This window comes from Castor canadensis, chromosome 15 (genome assembly GCF_047511655.1).
Source record: "Castor canadensis chromosome 15, mCasCan1.hap1v2, whole genome shotgun sequence".
Classification (NCBI taxonomy): domain Eukaryota; kingdom Metazoa; phylum Chordata; class Mammalia; order Rodentia; family Castoridae; genus Castor; species Castor canadensis.
Genome location: NC_133400.1, coordinates 82,141,407 through 82,161,497, shown reverse-complemented (window position 1 = coordinate 82,161,497; position 20,091 = coordinate 82,141,407). Strand labels below are relative to the sequence as shown.

Genomic DNA, 20,091 nt, shown 5'->3' with positions numbered 1-20,091 from the left:
TGAATCAACCTCTGAATCATGTTAGTCTCAGAGGAAACTTAGATAGTGGCCTGGAGGGACTTACCTGTACTAGGAGTTCCAGCTTTCTGTCATCGAGAAGATGTACTTGACATCGACGGCCCTCCGTCATCTAAGAGGGAAGAGAAATGGTGATCACTGACAGTCTAGAAGTCAGACAAAGGTTTGAGGGTCCCGGGGATGGACTCTACCAGGCATATTCCTATGGGAGAAGTTTCCCCTGGGAATTGGCCATATGATGCCAAGAAGTGGTAGGGTTGCTTCATTCATTCATTCAAAAATGTTTATGGAGACTTTTTATGTACCGAGTGCTATTCTGGGAGCTCAGTGCAGAACACAAGGCCCCATGGAGCTTACATTTCCACAGAGGATATGCAGAATAAATTAGCAAATATGTCTGTAACATCCTATCAGGTGATAGTGTTCTTCATTCTTTGTTCATCCAGTCTCTGCCTCTGCTTCATCGTCTCCCTTGCTGATCACCAGAGAGCAGACGCCCGCACACCTGGCAGTTGAACTGGACTTCCCTGTTAACCAGAGTATGACCTGAGAACCTGCAGTTCAGTCACAATGACAGGAAAGCCCTGGAGATAAGTACCCACGGCTAACTCTGAGCCCTGATCCCAGGGCAATTCAAGATTACTGCTCTGAACAGTGACACAGAGCAGGGCAAGCATTTGAGATGAGCAATGAGAGACGAAAGTCTAGTCTTGGCCCTGATTGTTACTGGCTGCAGACTTTGTTCGTTTCTGTACCCCACACATTCAGAAATGAACGGCTGGGCCTGGTGGAATGCTGATGAATGCTTAAATAACTGGCTTTCTGCAGGGAAACACCTTGATTTGTAGCATTTGCTGGAGCTCTGGCATTACCCTCAAAAGAAATCCTCTGCAGAGCAAGACACCTCACAGATGTCAGCTGGCTGCAGCTCTAACCATCACTGTCCTTCAGCATGCTACATTGCCTGGTGTCAATGGCTGTCGTTGGAATGCTGACAGTGTTTCCAACATCAGATAAATACACACAAATAATGCCGAGAGTACAGATAATGGCAAAATGCAGGAAAATAATAAAGAAGTAATAGACCCTGAGTATTACTTTTGATCTTAAATATAATGGGTTTAATTATAAATTGATATAACTTAGTAATGGCCGAGTTTTATATCTGGTACCCGATTCCTCAAAATGTAGCGAATGGCTCTAATGAGCTGATTCCAACACTACTGCTGCATCCAACACCCCATAATGTTCCAGCTCATGAGATAGCCCCTACAGAAGTCCCTTCTTCTCCCCAGTGACCTGCCACATCAAACAGATGCAAAGAAAGGACGCACTTAGGCAGATCCTGGCCTTGTCTTAGATTCCTTCCCATGAGCGCTTCCTCCAGGAAAGACAGAAACAAACTTCCCTTCTTATTCACCAGGAATTGTTTTCTGACAATCAGCATGTCCAAAGCTGTCATGGAACCCATGAGAAAATCCCCTTAGTCCTCCAAAGAGACCATCCACCACATTTCCCTAGTTTGGGATCTCAATCAAACAGCATGAGGTGCTTGGGCACCTCTAGCCTCAAATGTCTTGATTCTAAGTTATAAGAATGACTCAGAAGTCGAGTTTCACATCCCACTAAGCCAGCTAAGAAAGATATTAAAAATGAAGAAAAACCTTGGCTCCAAGACCTGCCATTTTTTGAGGATACAAACCCATTTGAGATGTGTCTTTGAGAAGTCCTTGTTCTTTTCCAACTCAGCTGCAGGTATTAATCTCCTTAGGACAACAGCCTCGGTCCTATGAGAATCCATCAACCTGGCACATAGTAGGCATCCTTACTGGCTGACTTAATTTTAAATTTCTATCATCTTCATTGCAATTATTCCTCTCGCAAGTTCAACGGAAGTCATTGTAATTTTAAATGACACTGAAATCTCTGTTGCTGTACCAACATGTATAAATGATTCTTTCATCAAAAAGGCAGCCCAAAAATGTTAATTTCAAATTTCAGTAGGGCAGTTAATAGCAATGGCACACATGCTTGGAATAAAAGTTTATATTCCAATATTAATTGGTGAGAACAGCAATTCAGTTCTCACCAGAAAGGTTAACATAGTGGAAGTTCTAGAAAACAATGAGGTCCAACCACCTTGTGCATTATTTTGAAGTTCTTTGAAAAACATTTATCACAGGCTTGGGAAAATTCCCTTGAAAGTGAGAATAGGAAGAGTTGACTTTTGCATCTTTCATACACAAAATTTTGAGCTTCTTAATTGCATCGTAGAAGTTCAAGGGTGTACACAAGCTTTTGAGTTCCTTGTTCACATCCTAATAAATTTTATGAAAACAACTTGGTATCTGAAATATTGTTATCACAGTAATAAAAAAGAGTACATCACTTTCTCAAAATATTTGAAAGCACATAAATCAGACTTAAACGTTTACCCTGTGGATCTTAGTTTCATGAAAAATAAAATTCCCATTAAAATTAAATCATGCCACTTTATCTGCTCAGCAATCTGAGGACATAACTATGTCTTGAGATGTGAGTATCCTGTCCTGGGGAAATGGCAAACCTGTCCCATGCCTTCCCTGGAGAAAATAAAATATTCCTGCAGAAGTAAGTCAGGCACAGGGAAAGACTGGATAGAAACCCGCATTTGAGTCGTCATGTTTTTGTAGGTACCACTTTCTTTTGATAATGCTGCTGTGCTTTGCTTCTCAAAAGGGCACCTGTCTGTTTTCCATTGTCAAGTGAGCTTGGAGTACTGGTTTTCATCATCAGTTTGGAAAAGGCGCACCCTGTGGGCGTGCACAGAGAAAAAGCAGACATCTGTAGCTTTGTGTGGCTTGCCAGGCTCGCTGAATTTTTTTTTCCTGAATGCTAACAATCATAAAATAATACTGCTTTCCTTTTTATTTATTTAATTTTTTTTCATTTTCAGCTGTGCAGGCATAATTGGAGTCCTGGCACCACCCTCAAAGGAAATCCTTTGGAGAACAAGGCTGTGCATAGATGTTGGCTGGCTGCCATTTCAACCATAAATCGTCTTGCCACACACAATTCTATGCCAATCATGGGCCTGCCATCCTTTCAGGATGTACTGGAAAGTGTGATTTTAGAAAGTGGGGTGTCCACCCCAATTTATTCAACTTTGCTGGTTAGATACACTCTGAATCATGAAGGCAGCCTAATCAAGAGAAATGAGCATAGCAGGCGATGAAACCACATGTGTCCTTTGAAGCAGCCAATAAAAACTTCCCGTACATAGACAGGGAAGAGGAGGAAAAAATAAAAATAGCTGGTGCCCTAGGGGAGTAGAATTATGGGGTGGCACCTCCCCACCACACTCCACTCAAATGTTATTCAACAATTTGTTTCTGTTTTTTAAGTTTCAGTTATAGGAGGGTTTTAAAAAAAGGAGACTTTATCTAGAAATTAGAATGACAGTGTTTGAAGTCAGCCATAGGAAACTGAACCTGACATTCTTACTTAGAAAATTCACTTACATGACTCTTTGTTTTGTTTTTTGGCAGGATTGGGGTTTGAACTCAGGGCCCTATGCTTGCTAGGCAGGTGTTCTATCACTTAAACCATGCCTCCAGCCCTTTTTGTTTTAGTGATTTTTCAGAAAGTGTCTTGTGTTTCTCCCCGGGCTAGCCTGGGACTGAAATCCTCCTATCGATGCTTCCCACATAACTGGGGTGACAAGTATGTGCCACCATCTCGGCTTTTTAGTTGACCTGGGGTCTTTTTTCCTGAGCTGGCCTCAAACCATGATCCTCATGATCTCCTCCTTCCAGGTAGCTGGGATTACAGGCATGAGCCACTGCATCTGGCCCACTTTTAACATTTAAAAGCATTTCATTTACAATGAGAATGTGAGTTATTCCAGAAGTCAGAATACTCAAGACTTACAGTCTAACTCATTCTCTCCCTGTAGACAGAATGAACGGAAAGCCAACTGTGAATAGAAGTGATTCAGGAAGGACAGAACCTGGAAAAGTTGGGGTGATAGATTTCCATGTTTGAGAGCATCTGTCTATGATAGCCTGACACAGTCACAGTGGCAGGACAGCCTCCTCTGTGAGACAGGTCTTAAAAAGAAAAAGAAAAAACCTCAATAGCAATGACAGCCTGCTAAATGATGACTTCAGGACACTTACAAGGAAAGGTGCGCGGCCTCAGTTTCAGGTGTGAATTTGCTGTTTCTGGTTGAGACTCAAATTTGACAAAGTTACAGAATAGCAACCTTGAAAGTGTTCTGCTGCCCACACCACACAGGGATCTGGAGAGCAGTGGAATTCAAGGTCAGGCAAGTCTTCTTAAAGACAGTGTAAACATTCTGAGTTGGGAAAACCCCAAATATGGTTTAGTAAGAGTGTCCTCTGTTCCTATATAAAACTAAGTCTCCCCATTTTCATGTACTTCTTATTATTTCTTTTCCTCTACAGACACTCCTTCGTCCCTCTTTTTGTTTTAGCCATTCTTTGGATGTCCTCTTTCCCCTTTTCTTGCTCTTCACCCAATAATTTAGTGCAGGAAGAACTTAGAAGAGATAATCCCAGTTCCACTGTTTCTAATATTTCCATAGAAATGTAATACAGTTGGGAAAATGTTAACATGACCATTTGAAGGTAATATAACCATTCTGAACTCAGAAAAATATGTGTGGTTTGAAATTAAAACCGAAAAATAGTCAATCAACACACATTCCTACATTTTCCCAGTTGCCTGAGGCTAATTTATACTGGTCACGTTATGATGGGGACACTGGGGTCCGGGGTGACTAAGGGAATGGCAGGAGAGGACAGCGCTGGGGCAAAGTTCACAGGTCTGCAACTTATGACTCACAGTCATTTTCGAGACAATAAATGTATGAGATAATAATAAAAAAAATCAGTAACTCGTGAGAATTACACAAAACAAAGAATTAGCATTTCTAAGGTAATGTTTTATTTAGGAAAATCACCAATAGTGTCTAAACAACCTGAAATGCTTTTTTAAAAAACTTTTCCATCAAACGAAATTCAGAGTTCAAAAGCATCTGAGCCAAGGACCAAACAAGGAAACTTAAGTCTTAATAGCAAATCCTCCCTGCACAGGGTCCCTTAACCCATGGGGTCGACGCATTATAGCAGCACCACAATCTGCCCTTCGACCCTGGCCAGTTCCTGGCCCTGAAGGAAATTCCAAGGTTGTGACTACAACTTCCCAGCACGAGGCATTGTTGGAGCTTCTACTTTCTGGGTCACTTTAAAAGTGTCACCTCGCTTTCTCCACTTCAGTTTCCTGCTGAGACAAATGAAGGCCCAACCACCAATGTAGGAAGCTGAAAGTTGCAAGATCACAAAATCCCAATAATCCTAAAGCACTTCTCGGCCAGGATCTGCTGAGTGAATGCCTTTGCAGCGAATCAAGAAATGCAAGCTGACAGTGAATGCAGAGAAAGAGAGGGCTTCCGAACTTAAAATCTGTTAGTGATTCCCCCATGCCCTGCCCACACTTAAATGGAAATAACGGGGCAGGTTGTACCACCGCTCTCTTTATCCTGACTCTACACAGGCATACCCCGGGGGAAAACCCAGGTGGAAGATCTTCAGACAGTGGCTCTATTAGGGACAAATTAGCAAAGCAGTACAATATGACAGAAAAGTGCAATTAGCAATGAATGCAGAACCTGTGCCTTTGCACTGGGTGAGGCGGTAAGAGGAGTCACAGTTGCACCTTGCACCTGAGCATCTCCGACAAGGATGCAGCTATGTGGGCCTCTGTTTGCCACTGCAAAAGGAAACTGGGTTTTCTCTGACAATGCAAAAAGAGAAGCCACGGTGTCATGACCTTCATGCAAGCCATGGGATGGCATCAGACTGACATGCCTGAGGGAAAACAGTTTTAGTTCCCTAATGTCACTGATATAAAGGCCCAGTGACCTGTGTGCATTCGAGTCACAAGTCCTATAAGACTAGCAGTTTCATCCTGTCCACGTGGTAATGCTGGGCAGAATGTCAGAAAACAGGGACAGTTAGTCTAAAGTTTAGAAGATCAGGCAGGTAACAGGCAAGTCCAACCAGAGGGCCTCACCAATGGCCTTGGGTGATCCCATGGAAAAGGGACCCTGACCTAAAGGTCATCTGTGGAATATGAGGAAGGAAGACCATGTTCTACCTGCCAACAAAACAGCACAACTGAGGACAAACTCCTGGCCCAATTGGGGGGCAGGGCCATCTCAGATATGGAAGGCCAAGGTTTGGTCTATGTGTGTTGAGCCAGGGACCAGGGTGAAAAATCACACTCTCTGTGCTGGGTGTGAACATGCTGACTGAATGATCAGGAGGAAACGGACACTGAGCCCAGAGGGATCCTACACACCAGGATTCCACCTTGGGGTGTACAGAGCAAGCCACTGTGGGTGGTGGGCAGGTGCAGAGAAAGCATCCAGGCTCCTAGTGGCCACAGCACCTCCTGCCTGACCCTCTGACCAGCTGGACACCTCCACGCAGTTGTCTGGGTGTCCTACCAGGACACCACTGCTGGAGTGGTTTTCTTTACCTCCATTTACAAGACACTGTGAGACTTTTAACCCACTATGCTGCCAAAATTCATACTTGATAAGATAGAGTCACCCTAGTACAACTCAACTGCAGGCTTTTGCATCTCTCCAGGCCTAGGAACCAGACATCTTTGGTTTTGCAATTGCAGCAGTTGGAGTCTCTAAAAATAGAGACTTACTCCTACTTTAAATGGTACTAGATTTTATTTATTATTATTATTATTATTGGCAGTACTAGAGTTTGAACTCATGGCCATGAGCTTGTTAGGAAGATGCTCTATCACTTCAGCCATGCCCCAGCTCTTTCTACTTTAGGTTTGGTTTTCAGATAAATCTCATACTTTTGACGAAGATCCTCTTAACTCTGCCTCCCACGTAGCTGGGATTACAGCAATGAGCCACCACACTGGAGAGGGATTGGATAGATAACAGAGCCCAATCTTGGCAAGGAGGGATGAGGAATTTGGATCAGGGAGGGAGTGCTGTGCAGTCTGCACAGAGCCCTTGGAGGGATCCCTGATGGGGCTGTAAACCACTTAATTCCTTCTTCACCTCTTGTTGCTAACATTTGTGAAGGACGGATGTCTGATCAGTGGGTAAAAGCCTCTGATAGCATGGTGAGGTGGTACATGCCTGTAATCCCAGCTGCTTGGGAAGCAGAGGCAGGAAGATCTCATGTTCAAGGCTAGGCCTGGCAAAGTTACAGGTGTCAGCCACTATCCTTGGCTATTTCTTAGGCCTCTGTAAGCAAGAAAGCAATGGGCAAAATTATAATTTGATTACATTAAAAATAATTCTAAAAAAAGTTCTACTTCACAGAAAGAAAAGGTAAGTGAAAATTCAGGATGTGATGATAGCAACTATAATGAGAGGTAATATGTTACTGATAAAATTACTTAATTAGCTAAGAACTGCAACTTAATTAGAAGACCCTACAGGAAATAAAACTAGAATGCAAATGGATAAAAGGTTCGAATCCTTTGGCTCGGGCATTTCTCTTCTAGGAATTTATTCTAATGAAACAGGAGAAATGGAGTTAAGGAATTATATGTAACAAGGTCCAACACAGTTTCACACAAGTGCTCATGGGGTATTGACTCCATGCCAGGTGGCTTATTAGATACATAACGAGTGCAAGTCTACAGGTAGAGGAGATACCACGTTAACAGGCAACTGCTGAATGATCATTGTGACAACCAGCGGTGGTTTATAAGACCTTTCGGGATGGGGATGAGGGGACCCTAACTCACACCTGGTGGGTTGGTTGATGCCCTGGTGAGGAAGTGGTAGGTGCAGAAATGGATATCTGGCAAAGGCAGCACACCGTGCAAGAAGGCCTAGAAGGAGAGAGAACATGGCACGTTCTGGAAACACCTGTCCTGCAATGTGCTGGAGAATGGAGTGTGGATGGGTGAGGAGTAATGAGGATGACAGCCAGAGAAGCAGTTTATGAACAGAAAGAAAGAGGAAGCAACATCTGTGGATGGTTAATCACCTGTGAAATTGTAAGGGGGCTGTGAACATCGTTTGCAAATCAGTTTCATTGTGAACAAGGGGAGTCTGCAAAGAGGGCTCCAAATTGCAAATGCCTAGGTGCAGCTCCTAGCAAGGGCCCCAAGTGCTTGAGACGTGTACAGTGATGCAAAAACAGAGGCTTTTCCCAATCTATGTATCTGCCCCAGCAATTTGTCAACAGGCACATTCAGCATGCTTACCAAATTTACAGACGACGAAGAGGTTTGGATGGTAGTTTCAATATGTCAAGATCATATTGTTGGTTATGGTTTTGTCTCCTACTTCATGATTCAATGTCAGAGCACAGCATGCAGGATAAAGGAATTAAGAGCATCTTGCACTCCACTGTGCTTGAGTCATTTCTAGACTCGGTGTTCAATTCTGGGTACCGTATTTTACATAGGAAATGAAAGAGACTGGAGAAATCCAAGGAAGGGGAAGAAGACTGAGCAAAGGCCAGAAACCATGGCTTCCAGGAGTGATGGAAAAAAACGCACAGGTAACCAAATAGCAAAATCTGTAGTGGTAGGGTCACTGTGCAATCTGCTGTTCTGACCAATACACTTTCTTGAGTGCAAAGCAAGGCTCTAACTGATGACATGAACCGAACAGGTATGAAACAGGACTGTCCTGGGCGTCGCTGGATGCGGGACCTTGCTAATTTTATGTGTACAATAAGAAAAGAGAACAATTTATTTTGTGGGCAAAAAATAGAATTAACCAGTGGAAGTTCCAGAAGACACATTCGAATTCAATAGAAGGAAGAACTTTAACACAGGCATCATTGCTCAAAATGGAATGGGTTGCCCTGTTATCGCTGCAAGGGATCAGAAGAGGCAGGAGACCATCCCCTGGAAAGTTGTAGAAGGAATTACTGAGCTCAGCAGGAAGCGGGACTCATGCTCTCCAACCTCTCCCTCCTCGCCAATAAGACAAGGCATGAATATGTGTGCACACCTCTAGTGAGATTTCCACAAACATTCATTCTAGCAGCTGATATATTTACTTGTACCCTGCTACAATGCAGCACGTAGTCTGATGAAATAAATATTTACAATACTCACTGCTTCAGAAGTCTTTCAAAAATTTGCGCTGCAGGCTGATAGGAGCAAACACATTTTCCTTGGTTTTTTTTTTTTTTTTTTTAACACTACCAATTTCCTTTGTATAAATGTGCAATGAAACACCCTCTATTTAAAATGCAGTCTCAAGGATGGAGATGTAGCTCAGTGGTAGAGAGCTCTTAGAAAACAAGCCCTGAGTTCCATCCCCAGTACCAAAAGGTAAGAAATAAAATAAATAAAATGTAGCACTTTGTGGAACACACACTTACCCACTGCTGTTTTGGTGGAATATTCACGTGTTTGACAACCAGAAGCATCAATGACTTCTTCATGGTCACATGAATTTGCTCCAATTTCTAATTTAATCTTCCTTTCTTCCTCCCTTCCTCCCTCCCTCCCTTCCTTCTTCCCTCTCTTCCTTCCTTCCTTCTTCTCTTCCTCACTCCCTCTCTCCCTCCCTCTCTCTTTCTCTCCTTTCCATGTTTTGAGGCAGAGTGTTGCTGGGTAGCCCAGGTTTGAACACACGATCTTCCTCGTCTCAGCCTTCTGAGTGCTGAGATTTCAGGCATGCATCACCACACCCAGCACAATCTATCATTTTTAATTTAAATTTATTTTTGCTTCTGTTGTGATTAATGGGAGGTGATATTGCGCTATTTACTGAGTGTCATCTAAAGAAGGTTTTCCCAGTTGTATTGTAAATATTTTATTGACATTAAAATGACAATATGTGTATGACTACCATAACAGTCCCCCAAGAAATATTTCTACAGGAATTAGTAAATATATGTATTTAAGTACCATATATCCTTATATTTCTATTCAAGAGCAGCCATGCCAGTTCCTGGGGTGGCTCTTTTCCCACTCTGCTTCAGAAGCCACCAAGGACCAAGGGTAGAAGTTGAGAAGCTTGCAGGTGGTCTAGAATACTATTTTCTGTCCCCACACATCTGGGGGGAGGGGAATGGAGGTGTGACTGTAGAAATCACGAAGGGGGTCATTTAGGAGGAGGAGGGGGACCCATTCCCAAACCCTGTCACCTGTGTGGCAAAAGCATTCCACCTGCCTCGGATGGCGGATGGCGGCTCAATGATTCCGCTTGCCTCAGTGTGGGGGGTATGTTTCTAGAATAATCACATTAAAACCCATCTCAGTGGAGGTCCAGAGCGAGCCCCGCCCCTCTGTAATAAAAAGCAAGAGCTTGGGAAGGCACAGGGCTTACATTACGGGGGGGGGGGGGGTTTGACAGCTCCTCTGACATCTGTACAGGCAGTCTGTCTGGACTGGAGGCTCCCGCCTCCATGTTTATATAACCGAGTTCTTTGGAAAAGATTCTGCTAGGATGCCATTGGCAGGGACTTCTTGCTTTTGCTCAAGCTGCCCTGGTAGAAACCTCCCTCCATTCATCTTGGGGGAGGGTTCAACAGGAACCATCCCAGACCTGCTGCTGGGGGCCCTAATTGCACCACAAGAGCTCCAGAGACAAGTTCCAGAGCAGCACCTTTTGTCACCCAACACCCTTAGCAGGAAGGAGGAAAGGTGATCAGGCTGTGGAAAGAGGGGAAACAGAGAGGGGCAGAAAGGAGGAGGGAGAAGACTCCAGAACCAAAGAGTCCCCTCCCCCACTTCTCACTCCCAGTCTGCAAGACTTGGGGTGAAAATGCAGTTACAGGAAATAATGCAGGACCTTAAAACGCAATGGCCATGGCAAATGGGAGTTCTAAAAATATCCAGGGCACGCAGCCTTACAGAGTAGTTACAGAAATAAAGACGTTATGTTGTATCTGTTAGTCAAATCAAAAATTCTAATTGGCTACAGAGCAATTTCTCAGGGCTTTCGGCAGGAGGTAATTATTGTGTTGACTACACGTAGAAGAAAAGGCTGCCACTGAGCCTACTGTTTGGCTGTGTCCATGCAAGGAGGAACAAGGGATGTGTTTTTTGCCCAAATCAGAGCTGATTAAAAGATGGCAGGGTTTCTGATCTTTGTTTCTTCCTGATTTAAAACAGTAACACTGATGGCAAACAGTTCACCCAGCCACTCCAAACCTTTTGGAAACCAAACCTCTGTGTTTTTAGCACACCCTTCAGAAAAGACCTGGAAGTGAGGCCGTGATTAGGTAACAGTGTAAGGAAAGCCAGGATTTTAAATCAGCTCAAACAGTGGGTGGGAGCAGTGACATTTCATAGTTTCACTGGTGCCTAGCACAGAGCTTGAAACACAAGTCTCAGTGACAATGACATTAAAAGCAAGGAGCTGCAATTCTTGCTTGTGGTGATGGTTCCATGGGTTTAGACATATGTCAGAATGTATCCAAATGAACACGGTAAATCCGTGGGGTAGTACCGTGTACCAATGCTACATCAATAAACCCAGAATGAGAGTTAGAGATACTCCTTACATATCAAAAAGAAGCCCTTTGGGAGGATGAAATGGATTGTACCATTCATGCAATAGCATATCTGAACAGAGTTCTTCATCCTTTGAGGAATTAACTTCATCTTTTATATAACAAACTGTTTTTGTTGGAAGTTTGGTCATTGTCATATTTGGGACTGAGCTGTGGAACTAGCTGCCCTTTGTGCTTTTGGTTTGTTTGCTTGTTTTGAGACAAGGTCTTACAATGTAGCCCAGGCTGGCCTTGAACTCACAATCTTGCCCATGCCTCCTGAATACTGGGATTACAGGTGTGTGCTATGACTGGCCTCTTGTGCTTTAAATATTGTCTAAACACCAATGGGTCCCAATTTTGCATCTCTAGCCTGGCGTCCCTTGCCCCAGGCTGGCACAGAATCACTCCTAAAACTGCCACCTTGGCATCTCACCCGAGTGCCACTAAGCACCTTAAGTTTTGCAGGAATTCCTCATCTAGCATCTCCCCACACCACGGTTTTCCCTCCATCTTTCATCTCCTATCACCATTTTCAGTTCTGTAGCTCCTAAATTGTAGACTCCTTTTTAACTCACACCCCATGCCCAACCCACCCAGAAAATCCTGTTGATTCTGTCTTTCCAGTGTAGTCATCATCATACTTCATGACTTGCCCTGATTCTTCCAACAGCTTCCACTTCTGCCTCCCCACCCCCAACAGTCTTAGTCTATCCACTACCACAACCATCCCTGGGCAGCCTCATGGGACCAGAGGAGCCTCAGCTCAGTACCTTCCTCCAATACAAGAGCTTTCCAGGCCCACATAGCTCCCATGGCTCCTTGCCCTTCATCCACTCTGCTCTACCATCCTCAGCCCCTTTCTGTGCCTACTTGTCACACTTTTGCCATGATCAAACCCAGGGCCTCACACATGTGAGGCAAGCCCAATCTTTTTATTTAAAACAGCAACCATGTCACACTTTCCTTTCTCTGCTTTGTTTTTCTTCCTAGCAATGACCACCCTGTAATGTCCTATGTCATTTACTCATTGATTATGTCTACTGTTGCCCTCTTCCTCTTCAAATGCAAGCGCCCCAAGGCAAGCAGTCTGTCACTTCCCATTGACACATTCGTGGAATGTACGAGGTCTGTGGTTGAACATCTGGATAAGCACATTTGCAGAGCTCAGACCCTCTCTGCCATTCTGTGGGATTTCCAAGGCCAAGTCTTTCCTTGAAAAGATGAAAGCTGTGATGAGCCATCCTTACTCTCTTGTCCTTTGACACAGAAGCACACAGAGAAGGGCATGGCAGCCAGAAAGAGGTAAGCATCATGTCAGGCTACTAGGCATAAGCTGAAAAAAAGAATTGTGGGTATAGCCACACAAATTAGGAACCCAGTAACCACACTGGACCATTAATGATTCATTTACACTTCTGAGCCCCTGCCAAACTCCAGGCCTAACAGCGGGTGCTGTGCATGTGTGTTCCCATGAAGTGTAATGGAAGAAAGGAAGTTTAAGACATGAAACTGCTAGATTGTGATGAGTCTTTTTAAAATACCATGCTAAGGAGCGTGGCCTACAGGGAAGGGGTAAAAGGAGGGATGGAGAGGTGCATGTGGGGGGGGGGGCAGTATGTGGAAGGTAGGGACAGGAAGGTGGAAAAGAGATAGTTGTGATGACTTTATAATGACTCAGGAAGTGGGGAGGGTGGCGTGTGAACATGACCATGGAAATAAGCACCTGGCCCTGAAAGAATCTGGGAAGCAAATGTAGGATGGATCAAGGCACTGGAGAAAATTAATGTAAAGGCTTACAATAGAGGAGCTGGATCCCGCATAATGCAACCAGGAGGAAGCAGGAAGTGGTAAGTGGTGAGTCAGACATCACAGGACAATGAGTTTCAAGCCTTGGGAGGAAGAAGAAGAGGACTAATCAGAAAACCACAGGTGGGACTCCTAATGACAATGGGAAACCTAGCAAAGCTTTTTGGACTCAGGACACCATCCGAGGGGGGCAGGGAAGAGATTTAAGAAAAATGGATAAGTAGCCAAGTCAAGAATCAGCCATTTCAAAGCCAGTGAGACAGACAGACAACCTCGTGAGAAGGGACAGAGCAAGTGTTTGGTTGTGTGCATCCTGGCCTTCTGCTAACTGGCCAGACTGCAGGATCCTGAAACTCATCCATCCCACTTTTTCCTACAAGCAAGGAGCACTGTGCTCACAAATTGACATTTTTCTATGTCCAATATAGAACCTGAAGTCACAGAACAAAACTTACAGCTCATGGAATTTTTCAGTTGAGTTTTGTTTGTTCTTGAGGAGTGTGGTCAGTTCTGTTGGCAAGAAGCAAAGAATCTAGCTACAAAAGAAACAAAGGACTGTGTTTGGGGACATTACTCTCTGAGTACTTGAGTATCTTTTGAAGTTGGAAGTTGTAGCTCTCCATATCAAAATAGCATAACATCTCTATCCACTAAGTTACAGCCTTAGAAACAGGAAGGGAGACAAAGTAAATGGGTGAGGACTGCCAAAACCATATTTTCCACAATAAAGAAGGGAAGAAACCACAAACAAATACCAGCTTATAATTTCTCCATGAAATGATAGACACGCTCCACTCTGTCTAGGCAAAAGATGGCCATAAACTGTCCCTTAGGGTTCACCTAAAATATATCCTACCCTGGAATGTGGATATAATGTTCTATAAATACTTGTCCTGTTTGTGCATTTGTATGGCGCTTTCATTCTTCTGCTCCATGTGTGGGTGTTTAATCACTCACCAGAAGACAGATTGCCTTTCATTCTATTTCTTTTACTTAACACTAGAAGTTAAGTGCTTAAATAATTTTGTTGAATATTACGCAAATTGGTGTGTTGATTTCTTATATTATAAGGAAATTATCCCAGAATTTTCAGTGTGGTAGAGTGGCTGGTATTGATAAAATGGAAACTCCAACAAGCATCCAGTCCACTCAGGATCCAGGTTGCTCTCTGTCATTAATTACTCGGTAAATACTTGCTGCATTAATTACTTGGATAAAATATAATAAACAGGAGTTGAACATCTTCCTAACAAATGGCAATGAATAGGAAGTAACCAAAGAATATTATTTGGTGGTTGGATTTTTGATGTTGAGAAAAGGATGACATCACTACTAAGAATTTTGGTACTTCTTATTTTTATTTACTCTCTTCTTTTTTTTTCTTTTTTGGTGGTACAGTACTAGAGACTGAACTCAGGGCCTCACAATTGCTAGGCAAGACTCTACCACTTGCGCAACACCAGCACTTTTGCTTTTAGTTTTGATAGGGTCCTACTTGTTTTTTTTCCCCAGGCTGGCCTTGTACCTTGATCCTACTATCTCTATCTCCCGAGCAGCTGGGATTATAGATGTGAACCACCATACCCTGCTACTCTAGAATGTTTTTCAAGATAAAAATCCAAACAGCTTTGTGACCATTTTTGAAAACTGGAGAATTTTAGAAAGTAGGGTAATATAATCCACCAGTGGAAAGGCAAAAATCTTCTTTTTCCCCTTCCTTCTTCCCCATCTCCATGCTCCAGGACTCACTGAGAGCCAGATGCAGCAGGATGCAGCAGGAGAGCCCCAGGCTCTCTCATTAACTCTGTTATCCACCTCATCCTCTTTCACATCTGGGACGTTCTATTCCATTCTGCCTCCTGCCATCCTCCATGTACCTTTCCTGTTCTCAATAATAAAGACTGTCAGGGTCACATCTTTACCTGAAGAGCCCTTTCTGAGACACTAGTGATATTTATGAAATATCAGAGCTAATGTTTGTTCCCTTCCTGCTACCTTCTCTCTGTAAAATTTCAATATTGTAAGGGAAGATGTATCATCTATTTAATTAATGTCTCCACTTCCACAGCCAGCTGAATTTTTTCACCCTCGTGTGTTCTAACCCTCCCCCCCTCCAATGTTAGCATTGTAGAGCCTTCCATGGGGCAGAGCACAAACGCAGCTTCTCCCTCCCAATGTCTCCCACACTTTTGGATTGTCAGTGCTTCATGTTTATCATCTCATTCAATCCTCTGAGTGTGACTCTCTTACAACAAGACCACTGAAACTTAGAGAGAGGCAGCAACTCACCCCAGGCCTCACAGATACAAAGTGGTCCGAGCTGGCCAGATGATCAAACCCATGACAGTTGGTGCCCCACTGTACTCTGGGTTTGCCACACCAGGATGCACGGTGCAATCCGTGTCATGAAGCAAGCACCCCAGTAGTTGTGCAGTAGCTGGGATCTTGGTGAAGCCCCTCGATTCCTGGAAGTTCTTCCTCATCTAAAATGCCCCCCATCTAAAATATTTGGGAGATTATTTGATGGATAATCTCCCATTCACACATGCACAGAAAGCTGAATGTGCCATGCAGCCCTCCCAACCAGACTGGTAGCTCTCCCTACTATTGCCTTCTGGCCTTCTGCACGTCTCTTCCCTCCTGCCAAGACCTGCAGGCTACATCTGTGCTACTGGTCACTCTAAAGTTCTTTGTTGCAAAACACTCAAGCAGCCCAATAAAAGAGGATTGAGAAAGCAGAACACTGCACTCCATTGTGCTCGGCTCTGTGTCTGCTTCATGTCCTCGCCACCCTCCTCTCTTTTCTGCACTCTCTGAGCAACAGAGAAATAAATATTGGATGTGTATTGGGGGTAGCCAGAGAGAACTGGGAAGTGGGCAGGCCAGCACTATCCTCTCTGGCTATTTGTAGGTGTGCTGCCCAACTCCAGGTGGCTCCACACTATTTGGGTTCCCAGTTTGGGTTTGTCACATCTATACACTTCTTCACAGGCATGTGGTGTGAGCTTAATTGTGCATTTTATGGTTATGAGTGGCACAGCCTGGCAACTCTCCGATTATTATTTCCATTCGCTGTCATGCATTATCAATCTAATTCCCCATTACACACCATTTTTTTCATGCATTCCTCATACAGCAAGGACAAAGAAAGGCAAGAGCCTCGAAAAGATGACTGTAGCACCAGACCAGACTAATTCTGATGAGAATGGTGGAGTTATAGCCTCGGGTTTGCAAGGCTGGATCTTGGCTGATAGGAAGCAGAAAAACAGTGTCTAAAGGCTTAGTATTTTGCAGTAGTTTCAAGTCTCCTGGCTCTAAGATTGGCAGTGTATTGCTAACAGAGAAAGCAGGTCCATGCCACAGTACAGACTAAGAACAGGCTAGATAAGGAGGACCTAACAAGCTCCATTTTGCGTTAGATCCTTGGGGTTTTCAGGTTTCTAATGAAGCCTTAAAGAGACCGATGTTGGTGTGTGGTATGATGAATCCACACAGCAATTTGCTTGTTCAACAAGGATCTAGCACCATGAACAGTGGATTAAATGTGCTGAGTTTTAAGTGAACAAAAAGTATGTAGTAGGGCTGGTGTGTAGCTCAGTGGTAAAGCACTCTCCTCATGCTTGTCTAGCATATGTGAGGCCTTGGGTTTTCAGCCACACACACACACACACACACACACACACACACACACACACAGACACTCAACACATACAACACACACAAAGTATACAGTAGCCATGAATTGGCAAATGAGTGCTAATAATACGGGAGCAAGAAGGAGTATGTGAATGTCGTTGGACTTGAGGCCAAAGGTTATACGTACTCCAGCGCTGTCGACCATGAACAAGTTTCTGCTTGCTGTGTCATGGAATGGTGGAAGCTCTACCCTTAAAACCAAAACCCAGAAAACACCCACAGCACAGAGACCGTGCCTCCTAGCAAGTGAGGTGTGACAAGTTAACATTTCTGAATTACAGTTGGTTAGCCGGTATGTCTGGAGGGAGGTTACTCACCCAGTTCAAACCAAGGCCACCAACAAATCTTCTCTTGATTATTTGATGGCAATAAGGCCATTGGACCAAACCAGATTCCTCTTCTTCCTCTACTACTTTCCGACAACCATGCCTTTATTCTTAGCAATCATTTGCATCTTCAAAGAGACAGTATTTCTCTTTGGAAGAAAATATCCATGAACAGGTATGATTAAGAATTGCAAAAATCTACACTCGTGAGCACCCAAAATGAGCAGCAGGGAGACTCCGCGACATAGATCTAGGAGAATGGTACTAGGGGTGGAGCTTGCTATCCTTAGTATCAGGGTGTGTTTGACCTACTCTTTGTAAGAGAAAGTCATGCTGATTTTAGGGAAAGAGGAAAAGGCAGCCTTGGATGGATTTAGGGAACTCAAAGCAAAGTGCTGTGGAGAGAGTTCTGATAAGCCCAATTTAGGCTGATTCAGAAAACGTCTTGCAGAAGACAGCAGCGAGCCATATGTCCTTTGTGTAAAACAGTGGTTCTGAAGCCCAGAGCTCCAAAGAGCTATTGTACCAGCTCTTGAGATTAGATTAGAGGTTCTAGATAAAACAAAAAGAAAAAAGGAAAACACTACCAATATGCTTCGGTTTAATTACAGCTGGACTGAAAACTACCGGGTAAAATGACTCAAAGCTCCCACTTCTCCATCAGGTCGGAGTTTAAACAATCACTTTCCCTAGATGCCCTAAGATTGTCTGATTTTGTTGGTGGTAGAAAAAGTTTGTGGAACTGTATATCCTACGTCTAATCCTACAGTTAGATGGATTGATTCTTTCACTTGCTTTTCTTCCTGCAATGCCTCCTTTTTCAGAGACAACCAATGTCTTCATTGTTCCTTTCAGGATGTTTTCAGAAAGCAGTAGACAGCAGAGAACCAGATTGGGCAAGGTGGAGAAGTGGATGAGCCCAGAAGGACCCAGGGGAGGCCACAGGGATGTGGATCTGAGTTAGCTTTGGAGGCTTGCAGGGTAAAGGAGCTTCCCTCTTGCTCTTTTAGGTCAAGTGAAATATAATGTTTTTGACTTAGCCTAATAATCATTGGAAGATTATCACCCAATTGCCCTCCATGAGGCTCCAGAAATCACTTCTTATTGAGACACTGGAATATTTCACAGCAAATAAACCTAAAAAAGAGAGTTTCTACCCTAAACTTTACCAACACACTAAGTGCTATCCAAGAAAGAAAAGAATTAAAAAGTCAGCGATGAACCAACACTTAGATGTTCAGATACTGTGTATAGTGTGGTTTCAAATAACTTCATAAGCTAATTAACTATTAGCATGTTTATTTTTCCTGTAGACGTATTCAACTAAAATTTCTCCAGAAGTTATATTGTTCCTTTATTTTTTTAAAGATGTATTTACTTATGCAAAAAAAAAAAATCTAATACAAAGCTTTAGAGTGTAAATAGCCCCATGATGTTTTCAGTCATTTAGTGTGGTGTGTCAAGTTAAATGCAAAAGAAGATAAGAACATATTTCCAAGGAATAAGTATATGGCTTGCAGAATACATTCAAGTAGAACTATAAGCATTCTACACACACGCGCACAAGCATAACCAGTGCGAGTACAAGTGGTATATTTATGCAGTAAAGTCAATAATGACCTTTGAAGAAGGTCTCGTCTCCACCCCACACTTACTTAAAGGCAAAAGAAGTCCAGCACATCCCTCAATAGCTGACTTTTTGAACTTTCCACTAACTCTCTTCTTCCCACCATAAACCAACTAGTGTTTTTGTCTGCTCATCAAAGTTGACCCAGAGCCCTTTCCTTGACAATTCTTGCATCTTTGCTATTCCACAAAGCTTCTTCCCAAGTTCCAGAACCCAAGGTCTTTTCCTCTGACCTCAGGCTGTAACTTTATGTGGCAATTAAAGCAATGCAGAACACATCTGGGATATAGTTCTCATGGATTAGGAAATCAGCGACACACTGAACCTCAAGGGGTCTCAGTTTCCCCAATGACAAGATCATGCTAATGACACTAGCCACCTGCCAGGGTGCCAGGGGACTTGGCGACAATATCTACAAATTATAAAGACACTCTGGGCCATAAATAACAAGTCTTATTAATAAAATCAATCCAGGACAAAGGCCAAAAAGAATACAGCAAGAGATGACACTTGGTTAGAACAAAAGAGGGTGGAGAAGTTTTCTGATCTTCATTCCTACTAAAACTTTTCCTCTTAAATTCAAGAAGAAGTTAATTTTTAAAAAATAAAAGTTATCTCTACCCACACAACTTGCACACCAGGCATCATTTCTTTCTACATTATCTAGATGCAAAATTCTATTTATTGGCTGGGCAATATAGTGTCGATTTCAAAGTCTGTCCAAACATTGCCGTCTATTAAAGTAATTATAGCTCTGTAACCTCTGAGGATTAAATGCCTTCTAATCTAACAGCCACATGCAAGACCTTCGATCCTGTTGTGCCTTAGACAAACCCAGACTTCACTGGTGGCAGAATGGATAGCTCGGCCAACAGAAAGCAATGTACAATTTGGCTCATCTGAAACTCGAGGTTTGCAAGAGACAAGTAACAGAATCAAAACCAGATTTCTGCTGATCTGAGGCTCTGGTCTCCTGGGCCAAATGCTATGAATGGGTTTCATGCAACTTGAAAGCCAGAAACGAAACAATAAAATGTGTGCCTCCCACCTCTCTTCTCTCCAAAAGCACTTTGGTGTGCGTTTTAAAGGTTAGCAGACATAG

General features: G+C 43.3%; 1 protein-coding gene across 12 annotated transcripts in view; it reads right to left on the bottom strand.

Moving 5' to 3' along the window:
• The window catches only part of Frmd4a (FERM domain containing 4A), a 601,438-nt gene that overhangs the window by 180,680 nt on the left and 400,667 nt on the right, over positions 1-20,091 (bottom strand). For all 12 annotated transcript variants that reach the window (XM_074056623.1, XM_074056622.1, XM_074056621.1 and 9 more), the window contains one exon: positions 65-130. In XM_074056623.1, coding sequence (XP_073912724.1) covers positions 65-130 — 66 coding nt within the window. The remainder of the gene's footprint in view (positions 1-64; positions 131-20,091) is intronic.